Raw genomic sequence first — 10,769 nt, forward strand, 5'->3', positions numbered from 1 at the left:
GCCTGTAATTTCACAAATCCTGACGTCTTCTTACAGAACCTCCTGCACCACCTACCAACCTGAAGGTTGCAGACAGCACTAAATCCTCAGTGACCCTGAGCTGGACCAAGTCTGCATATGATGGTGGTGCTCCACTTATTGGATATGTGGTGGAGATGAAGATACTGGGAGCTGCCAAGAAAGGAGACGAAGGGTGGAAGAGATGCAATGTGGCAGCTCAGCTTGTTGTGTGCGAGTTCACAGTCTCAAGTCTCGATGAGAATCTTACTTATGAATTCAGAGTGTCGGCTCAAAACCAGGTAGGCATGAGCCTGCCCTGTAACCTGGAAGGTGCTGTGATTCCAAGAGAAATTCTAGGTAAGGCTTCGTTGTGTTTTATCTGGCTTTAATTCCAAAAGAAATCTAATCTAATTCTAATCTTATTATTGGTGGGTCATAAACTCTGGCATGCAATTGTATGCATGTGATTCCAAGATAACACCCGCCTTGTTTCTTCCAACAGAGGCACCAGAAATTGACTTGGATGCTAATCTGAAGCAGGGACTGACAGTCAGAGCAGGCTGTCCCATCAGGCTTTGTGCCACCATCAGAGGCAGACCACCTCCCAAGGTCATTTGGAGGAGGATGGGTGTTGACAATGTGGTCAGGAAGGGTAAAGTTGACATCATCGACACCATGACCTTCTTGATCATTCCTGACAGCACCCGCAACGACTCTGGCAAATACTGCCTGACCGTGCAGAGCCCTGCTGGAGAGAAAGCCGTGTTTGTCAATGTTCAGGTTCTAGGTACGTCCAGGCTTTCTTTTAATAATTCATTGAAGATTAACTTCACTGTTCTCCCATATCCATCAAAAGCCATTTTACTTGAAAGTTTAAAAAAAATAAAAACTGAATTAAAGCATAACATTTCATTTTTTCATTCATTTCATTTTTTTATTTATTCTGGTCATGGAAATATGCAAAGAAAAAAAAGCAAGCAACTAAAATGACAACACAATCAAAAACATATTCCAGAACCAGAAAGGAGCAGGAAGAAGAAAATCTTATTATACCTGCCCCTCCCTCAAAAGAAAACTGAACAATAATAACAGATGGTCTGCACAATTACTTAATTAATATCACAAGAAAAGAAAAACAAGAAAAACAAGAAAAACAAGAAAATAAATTGTCTGTCTCCATACGCATATATTATATATTTAGACTATTTCATACATACATTGCTATTTTTTTCTCTTTAAATTTATATTTAAACTGAAATATGTTTATACAGCACTTTAAATCATAATTTAATGAATTCCATAACTTAATTCCAACAATTGAAGTGCTCATCTGCTTTAAGGTTGTTCGGGCAAATAATTGTTTAAAATTTAATTTTCTGCGACTATCTTCGTTATTTAAACTGAAAGTAAACATGTATTGTAAGTTTTCTGGTAATAATTTATATTTAGCTGTGTACATGATTGTGAGTGTCTGTAACTTAACCAAATCCTCAAGTTTCAGTAATCTTGATTCAAAAAATAATCTGTTGGTGTGTTCTCTGTAATGTGTATTGAAAATAACTCTAAGTGCTCTTTTCTGTAATAAAAATCTAGCAGATGTTAATAAATAATAAACAAATATAAATGTGTTTTTCCCGACAGACACTCCTGGGCCTGTAATGAATCTTGAAGCCACAGACATCAAACAGACATCTGTCGTGCTCGCCTGGAATCCTCCAGAGGTCAATGGTGGAAGGGAGGTTACACACTACATAGTTGAAAAACGTGAGATTGACCGCAAGACATGGGCAACCGTCAAAGCAGAAGTTCTGCCTGATAAGATCCCCTTCAAAGTCAGTGGTTTGAGCTCTGGCAGCGAATATTACTTCAGAATCACAGCTGTCAATGAGTATGGCTCTGGAGTTCCAAAAGTGACACCTACTTCTTACATGGCCTCTGATCCTGTCAGTAAGTATCATCTCTGAATCAAGTAATATCAGAACAAGAATATTCACGTTTCGTATCTCTTTTGTCAGGCTTTCAGCATACTTCAACACTTGTGTTTGATTTCCTTTTCCAGGCAAGCCGGATCCTTGTCAGAAGATCGAAATCCTGGAGATAACCAAGAACAATGCAACGGTCGGCTGGGTGAAGCCTGAAAGAGATGGTGGTGCCAAGATTGATGGTTATGTAATTGAATACATTGAAGTCAAACCTCCTCCAGAGCCGCCAGCACCTGTAGAGGTTTGTAATCAAACTAATTCTCCTCTGACTTTGTCAATCCATTGTTGATTTAATGTCAAAAACATATATTTTGTTTTGTTTAATTTTTGATGTTGTCTTAAATTTGCTAGAATAACTAACCATACCACCATTTTACAAGTGTATATCGTAAAGATTGAATCATAAGGCTATAGTCTTCCTGTACCTCACAGGTTCCTGAAGGAGAGGTAGCTCCTCCACCTCCTCCACCACCTCAAGTAGATGAGGAAGAAGAGGAACCTGAAAAGGAATTGTGGAACACTTACACCACAGTTAAAGGTCTATCAATCAGTATCAGTGGCCTGAAGGAAGGAAAGAGATACAAGTTCAGAGTGGCTGCAAAGAACATTATGGGCCTAAGCTTGTTCACCGAGACCAGGCACCCAATTGAGATCAAAGAACAGATGGGTACGTTATTATATATCCTGTAAATAAGAATCTCTAAGGAGCAGTTATGCACATTTTTTAATGATAACCAGTTTTTTTATTTTCTTTTTTATCCACTTGATTTGGGATCATTATTATTTTTGCGAGAAATTGTGTTGCTAAATGTAAAACAGCTTAATACTGACATGATATGTATCATAATGACATTTATGTGACCTGGATGATCTCTCAAATGTAATGAGACAAAATGTCATGTTTCGACTCTCAGTGGAGCCAAAGATCGTTATGCCAGACACAGCAGGTGCTAGAGCTGGAGCCAAGCTCAGAGTGGAAGCCCTGGTTTCAGGAAAACCTGTCCCAACTTGCAAGTGGATGCGCGGTGATAAACCAGTAGTCCCATCCAGCCGTCTGGCTGTGCACCAATCTGCCAACCTGTGTGTCCTGATCATCAAAGATGTGTCGAGGAATGACAGTGGAGAGTATAGTCTTGTTGCTGAGAACGTCTCTGGAACGGTGTCCGAGTCCTTGAAGATTGTCATCAGAGGTACGTGTCACTTACGATAGGATTTATAATAAAAAAGAAAGTAAGCTTTGGGATTCAGTCATAGAGAATTAATGTGACGAAGAAAAGGATTTAGCTAACCTTTCTGCATATTTCAGATATCCCTGGTCCTCCCGAAGGCCCTGTGGTGATCAGTGACATTGACTCTGATGCCTGCTCCCTTTCCTGGAACAAACCACTGGAGGACGGAGGCAGCAACATCACTAACTATGTGGTAGAGAAATGTGATGTGAGTAGGGGCGACTGGGTAACAGCCGTCAATTCCTGCTCAAAGACTGGTTGCAGGTTGGGAAAACTTATCCCTGGAAAGGAGTACGGGTTCCGCATCCGTGCAGAGAACCGCTACGGTGTGTCAGATCCCACTCAGTCTGACAGGATGGTTGCCAAGTTCCCCTTTGGTAAGTTTAAGTGAAACCCTTAGTTGTCAGTTTATATGAGCTGGATGGGCATATATGGGAATATAGTCTAGTATCTCAATAGTCTTTCTGTCTTGTCAATAGATGTTCCTAGTGAGCCCCTCAACTGTCGCATCAACAAGACCAACAAGGACTGTATGTTTGTTGCCTGGGATAAACCCGAGAGCGATGGTGGTAGTCCCATCACAGGTTACTACATTGAGCGAAAGGAGAGGAACAGCCTTCTGTGGGTGAAGGCCAATGACACTGTCGTCCGTAACACTGAGTACCCATGTGCTGGCCTCATTGAGGGCTTGGAATACACCTTCCGAGTGTCCGCGTTCAACCGTGCCGGCCAGGGCAAACCAAGCAAGAAGACTGACTTTGTTACTGCCAGAACACCTGTTGGTGGGTCTAGCATTATACTTGTGTATTGAATTGCATTTTAATCCATTGGTTTGCTTATTTTTTTACCCTATTATATATTTGTATGTGTGTTTTACAGATACTCCAGGTAAGCCTGAGGTCTTGGATATGACCAAGAACTCTGTCACTTTGGTATGGGCTCGTCCTAAGAATGATGGTGGTAGCAAGATCATCGGCTACTATGTTGAGGTCATGCGGGTGCCAGGAGACACCTGGTTACGCTGCAACACCAGCAGTCAAAATGTGCCACATGAGGAGTATACGGTGACTGGCCTGGAGAGAGACCTTCAGTACCAGTTCAGAGTTACTGCTAAAACGGCTGTCAACATGAGCAAACCCTCAGAGCCGTCAGACCCAATTCTGGTCTGCGCTGAGAATGGTGAGACGTTTTAACTTTACACTTTTATGATAAACCAGTCAGTGCAATTAAAAACATAAATGTTTTGACAATTTTGGCTGCCAAAGATGTTCTTTAAAACAAGACTTTGATAGGTGAAGGCACTCTAATTTGTATTGTCATCTTCCTAACAGTTCCTCCAAGGATTGAGCTTAATGCTAGATTGCAGAAAGGCTTGACAGTCAAGGCTGGATCAACAGTCCTTTTGGAGGCTGACGTGTTCGGTAAACCCATGCCCAGAGTCACATGGAAGAGAGGTGATGATAACCTGAAGTCAGGTGAAGGCCAGGTCGTCACCCATCAGAGGCACCACTTCCAGTTAGAGATGGCAGCTGTCACCAAGACACATACAGGAACCTACACATTGCTGGCTGAGAATGCCAGTGGGTCCAAGACTGTAGAGATCCAGGTCAACGTTCTAGGTAGGTAGTTTTTTTTGTGTGTGGGGATGTTTGATGAAACTACAAAAGTTAGATTCACAAAAATTCGACATGAACATAAATTTTGGCCTTGAATGAATGAATGAATGAATGAATGAATAAATTGTTTATTTCGGTTACATTACATTATTTGCAATTCAAACTGTGTGTGTGTAAATGACAAAACACTTTCATACAAGTTTACACTCATCAGTTTCACACAAAAAATAATAATAAACTCTGTAACCGAAAAAGGAATAGGCTGAAGCCAAAGCTTATATTTGCCTACCCTGTACTTTCCAACAGAAAACCCAGATTATCTGTAATATGAAAAGAAACAAAAAGAGAAATTTCCCTTTAAATTGTTCTGCTTAACCAAATTATACTCCAATCATTTAGCATTGTAATCCTTAATTATTTTACTTTTCAATATTTTTTTTAAAATTCAACAGAGATTTACACAGTTTCACTTCATCACTAAGTTGATTCCATAATTTGACTCCCAAAAATGAAACACATCTATATTCTATATTCAAATCTATGCTTTGTGTGTCCGCAGATGTGCCTGGCCCTCCTGCCAGTTGCAAATATGTTGAGGTGCTTGCTAGCAGTATCAAACTGTCTTGGGAGCCACCTCTGAAAGATGGCGGTGGCGCCATTAGCAACTACATCTTGGACAAGCGGGAGACCAGCAGGGCGAACTGGGCCCAGGTTTATAGCAAAATCAAGGGTGACGTCCTCGAGTTCAACGTGGAGAAGTTAATTGAGGGACACGAGTACCAGTTCCGAATCCGTGCTGAGAACACATGGGGAGTTGGAGACCCTCTTATCACCAGTCCAGTTGTCGCCAAGAACCCATTCAGTGAGTCATTGTCAACTTTTTGAAGTTGCTTATGTTAAATCTGAATTTTTTATTTTTTATTTTTTCAAAGCATAAATCCTAACCCAACCAACATCGTATTTCAGCTGTTCCTGGAGCTTGTGAGGCCCCAGTGATTACCAATGTGGCCAAAGACCGTATGACTGTAAGCTGGAAGGAGCCTGCAGATGATGGAAAATCTACCATCTTGGGCTACGTTCTGGAAAAGAAAGAAACCAAGCAGATGAATTGGACCAAGCTGAACAGGAAGCCTATGACAGAAAGGTCACTGGAGGTAATAGGCCTAACAGAGGGAGTCGAGTATGAGTTCAGAGTCATTGCTGTCAACATGGGTGGACTTGGCAAACCCAGCGAACCATCTGCCAGCACCACTGCACAGACCCCCATTAGTGAGTCCTTATATCATTACCTCTGAAAAAATTGCACTGACCTTTTGTATTTTATTATTCTCTTAAAAAAAAAATTATTAAAAAAAAACATATAAAGGCTCTGTTTGTAGTCTAAACTGGACCATTTTTCTCTTTTCCAGCTCCTCCTGGACCAGTTTTGAACCCAAGTGTGACTGATACTACCCACAGCACTATCAGTCTCAGCTGGACGCCCCCTGCTAACAATGGTGGAAGCCCGATTATTGGGTACTTGGTGGAATGCAAGAGGGCCAACACGGCTGACTGGATCCGATGCAACGTCCCCAGAAACCTGCAGGAGACAAACTACATAATCCAGAACCTCATTGACAAGTCAGATTATCAGTGTCGCATCACTGCTGTCAACAAAGTTGGCTTCGGCGAACCAGCCGAAGTACCAGGCACACATGTTGCCAAGGATATAGTTGGTATGTAAGATGTTTGATATGAGTTATGTTTACTTACAGTGTCATCAACATAATTAAGATAAAATATACAAGCTTGGATTATTTAGGAATTTAAAATGAGCTAAAAATGATGATAATAATGATAGCTTTATAGTGTCACTCATAAATCTACCCTCTTTGTCTTCTAGTGCCTCCTGAGGCAGAGTTAAGTGCAGAACTGAAGGAAGTCCTGGAGCTACAAGCTGGTGCTACCATGAGGCTACACGCCACTATCAAGGGTCGTCCCAATCCCAGAATCATCTGGGCAAAGATGAACACCAACATTAAAGAACGTCAGGGCATTATCATCAAATCCAGCAACGTAGACACTATGGTGATGGTGGAGAAAGTGAACAGATATGATGCTGGGAAATATATTTTGAGCCTAGAGAGTTCAGCTGGCATGAAGATGTATACAATCGTTGTCAAAGTTTTTGGTTAGTAAAGAATTTTTGTCCCACACTGAATAAATATATAAATATTCATTTTTTGTCAAGTAGGTTTGGGTAAAGTTTGTTTTCAAAAAGTGTTTTTTCCGGTCTTCAGACACTCCTGGACCACCAGTAAACCTGATGGTGAAAGAGTCAACCAAGGACAGTGCTTCCATCTTCTGGGATGTTCCTCTGATTGATGGTGGACATGAAGTCACCCACTACATAGTGGAAAAGCGTGACACTGAGAGAAAAGCATGGTCTATCGTCAAAAAAGACTGCAACAAGACATTCTTCCAGATCCCAGACCTGGATGCTGGTCGCTCTTACTGCTTCAGAGTGTCAGCAGTTAACAAGCTTGGTGCTGGAGAAACTTGCGAGACAGCTGATGCAGTTAGAGCAACAGGTGGGCTGAATTAGCACATATTTTGTGTTTTTGCTGTTCTCTTGTAAATCTCCCATTTACCATGTTTATTTCTATGTTTTACAGAGGAACCTGGTCCTGTCATGGACTTCAAGACCCTACTGGTGACTAAGGACTCTTGCACTCTCAGCTGGAAGAAACCTCTCTCGGATGGTGGCAGTCGCATCATCTGTTATGTCCTAGAGGTTCTCAATGGTGAAGACAAATACAAGGAGCTGATGAGATCCAAGAACATGCAATATAGTGCCAAAGACCTGGTGGAGGGTAGAGAGTACAACTACCAGGTCAAAGCTGTGAATGACACAGGAGAGAGTGCTCCCAAAGAGTTGAAAGTGGTCGCGAAGGACCAAAACAGTAAATATTTTTATGAAGCTTTCATTACAAAAACTACTGAAATTGAGAATAAGTATAAAGTTCTAAAACAGAAGTTTAAAATACCTCCTTTTTTTCTAAAGTTCCTCCAGGCTGTGACTTAAGAGAGTTGCCAAACCTGTGCTACATTGCCAAGGAGGGCAGCACCGTTCGTCTAAAGATCCCCACCATTGGCAAACCTACACCAAAGGTGTCCTGGAAGAAGGGAGATGATGAAGACCTGACAGACACCGGCCGGGTATCTGCCGAGTCATCTGCAGTCAATACCACTCTCTTGATCCGAGACTGTCATAGGACTGATGCTTCCAAGTACACCATCACATTGAGAAACTGTGCTGGCACGAAAGAGTCCACCATCTTCATCAGGTAAGAACCACTGTAGCATGTAACTTCAAAGACTGTAAGACGGCATGGATAATATTTCTCTTAAAATGGTGTGCTAGTTTCAGTCAGATATATATATATACAGGGCTGGCTATATTTGAATAATTATCCATAGTAAAACACTTGGGTCTGTTTCATTTTAGGGTGGTGGGTAAACCTGGCCTCCCTGTTGCACCAATTAAGTTCAAAGATGTTACAGCTGATGGTGCAACACTGAAGTGGGGTGTTCCCAAAGATGACGGCGGCTCAGAAATTACTAACTACATCTTAGAAAAGAGGGACTCCATCACCAACATGTGGGTGACTGTATCCTCTGTTGTGGAGACCAACACCATGAGGGTGACCGGCCTCCATGAGGGCACAGAATACATTTTCAGAGTCTCTGCTGAGAACAAGTATGGTGTTGGAGAGGGACTCAAGTCTGACCCCATCGTAGCTAAACATCCATTTAGTAAGTTAATGTACTTCATATATGTTAAGGACCAAGTGGGTGCTGAACAATGTAACTTTGCTAACTGTACAACACCGTTCCACGCTATTTTTCTGCAGATGTACCTGATGCACCTGCTCCACCTGAGGTCGTGGCCATGCTTCATGATTCTGCTTACCTGGGCTGGACAGACCCCAGGAAGACCGGAGGATCTCCCATCACAGGTGCAGTCTGACTGAGAGCACACCTCTGTTCAAACAAGTTAATCAATGTGTATTTTATTTAACAACTATTATTAGTGTTTCTTTTAAGTATACATTATGTGGCATGAACTTACTGCAGACTTTTTTAATTTTTTTTATTTTGCACTCTTTGTTGCTAGGCTACCATGTTGAGTTCAAGGAAAGAAACAGTATGTTGTGGAAGAGGGCCAGCCCAGCTCCCATAAAAATGAAAGAGCACAAAGTAACCGGGCTGACCGAAGGTCTGGAGTACGAGTTTAGGGTAATGGCAATCAACCTGGCTGGCATTGGCAGGCCAAGTGCTCCCACCGATCCTCAGGTTGCTCTAGATCCAATTGGTAAGTTGAAACAAGTGCGAATGAAAACATGGATGAAAATAAAGCGTCCTTAGATTTTCAAGAGTGCATTCATATTTCATATCTATATCAATAGATGCGCCTGGCAAACCGGATGTGATCAGCATCACCAGGAGCAGTGTGACACTCCAGTGGACCGAGCCTCAGTTTGACGGTGGGCACAGACTGACTGGCTACATCGTAGAAAAGCGAGACCTGCCCTCCAAGGTCTGGGTGAAAGCCAATAATGTGAATGTTGTGGAACCTGCATTTACTGTTAAGGATCTGCAAGAGGGCTGCAAATATGAGTTCAGGATCAGGGCAAAGAATGCTGCTGGTGCTCTCAGCCCCCCTTCTGAGCAGACAGACACCATTCTGTGTAGAGATGATTATGGTGAGATGAATATAAACAATTCTGTCTTTTATTCAGTGAAGATAACACAGACGTAGATTTTGGGACACTGCATGAGAGACTAAATATTTCCTGCTTTCTCCAACAGCTGCACCAACCATTATTATCGATGCTCAGGTGAAGGAGGGTCTGACTGTCCGAGCTGGTGATACTATTGTCATCACTGCCACGAGCATTCAAGGCAAACCAGACCCAACATCATTCTGGTCAAAGGGGGGGAAGACCTTTAAACCCTCTGACATTGTTCAGATCGAAACCACTGCAACATCATCCACTCTGTCTGTAAAATATGCAAGCAGGAAGGACTCTGGAGAATACATCATCACTGCTAGTAACCCATTTGGTGTAAAGGAAGAGACAGTAAAGGTCAAAGTTCTGGATGTCCCTGGTGCCCCTGGACCCATTGAATGCAGTGGTGTCTCTTCTGAAAAGGTGACTCTTACCTGGACAGCCCCTACTGAAGACGGAGGCTCTCCTATCAAGTATTACACCTTAGAGAAAAGGGAAACTACTCGTCTGCTCTGGACAATCCTGGAAGAGAAGGTCATTGACTGTCACTATGTGGCCCACAAACTCATCCAGGGCAACGAGTACTTCTTCAGAGTTTCTGCTGTTAATCAGTATGGTGCCAGTGAACCATCTCACTCTGAGGCTGTCAAGATTGTTGATAGATTTGGTATGAACTATACTTCATTTATTCTATTCTATTCTATCTATCTCTTTCATTCATTACTTTTTTTTTAATTTTCTGTAGGTCCACCGGGACCACCATCTAAGCCTGAGGTTGATAAAGTCGATGGACACTCGGCCACTATAACCTGGAGAAGACCAGCTGAGGATGGTGGAAGTGACATAACAGGTTATAGTATTGAAAAGAAGGAAAAGAAGGGCATGCGATGGGTCCGGGCATCCAAGAAATCCATCGCTGAGCTCAGCTTTGAAGTCACAGGTCTTGCTGAGGATGTGGAGTACGAGTTCCGTGTTCTAGCTGAGAACAAAGCTGGTTTTGGGGAGCCAAGTGAACCATCTATGCCTGTCAAAACAATAGTCGTTGCCTGTAAGTAGCAAAATCATTGAATATCTGGCCATGAAAGGCATGCCGACAATTCAAATCCACGCTTATATGACATAATTGCAAATAACAAGAATGTAACTTTGTAAGTTTTTACATTAAGTTTT

The 10,769-nt window shown here is 42.2% G+C and overlaps 1 protein-coding gene across 1 annotated transcript in view; it reads left to right on the forward strand.

The window, feature by feature from the left end:
* Positions 1-10,769, forward strand: part of ttn.1 (titin, tandem duplicate 1) — a 217,208-nt gene that overhangs the window by 160,242 nt on the left and 46,197 nt on the right. Inside the window, exons 172-194 of the mRNA XM_061722950.1 lie at positions 37-357; positions 503-787; positions 1,642-1,947; positions 2,060-2,223; positions 2,415-2,649; positions 2,897-3,172; positions 3,289-3,588; positions 3,691-3,993; positions 4,091-4,390; positions 4,543-4,830; positions 5,387-5,689; positions 5,794-6,096; positions 6,237-6,542; positions 6,710-6,997; positions 7,107-7,397; positions 7,482-7,769; positions 7,871-8,153; positions 8,315-8,622; positions 8,721-8,825; positions 8,984-9,181; positions 9,276-9,572; positions 9,679-10,266; positions 10,345-10,647. Coding sequence (XP_061578934.1) covers positions 37-357; positions 503-787; positions 1,642-1,947; positions 2,060-2,223; positions 2,415-2,649; positions 2,897-3,172; positions 3,289-3,588; positions 3,691-3,993; positions 4,091-4,390; positions 4,543-4,830; positions 5,387-5,689; positions 5,794-6,096; positions 6,237-6,542; positions 6,710-6,997; positions 7,107-7,397; positions 7,482-7,769; positions 7,871-8,153; positions 8,315-8,622; positions 8,721-8,825; positions 8,984-9,181; positions 9,276-9,572; positions 9,679-10,266; positions 10,345-10,647 — 6,639 coding nt within the window. The remainder of the gene's footprint in view (positions 1-36; positions 358-502; positions 788-1,641; positions 1,948-2,059; positions 2,224-2,414; positions 2,650-2,896; positions 3,173-3,288; positions 3,589-3,690; positions 3,994-4,090; positions 4,391-4,542; positions 4,831-5,386; positions 5,690-5,793; positions 6,097-6,236; positions 6,543-6,709; positions 6,998-7,106; positions 7,398-7,481; positions 7,770-7,870; positions 8,154-8,314; positions 8,623-8,720; positions 8,826-8,983; positions 9,182-9,275; positions 9,573-9,678; positions 10,267-10,344; positions 10,648-10,769) is intronic.

This window comes from Cololabis saira, chromosome 6 (assembly GCF_033807715.1).
Source record: "Cololabis saira isolate AMF1-May2022 chromosome 6, fColSai1.1, whole genome shotgun sequence".
NCBI lineage: Eukaryota > Metazoa > Chordata > Actinopteri > Beloniformes > Belonidae > Cololabis > Cololabis saira.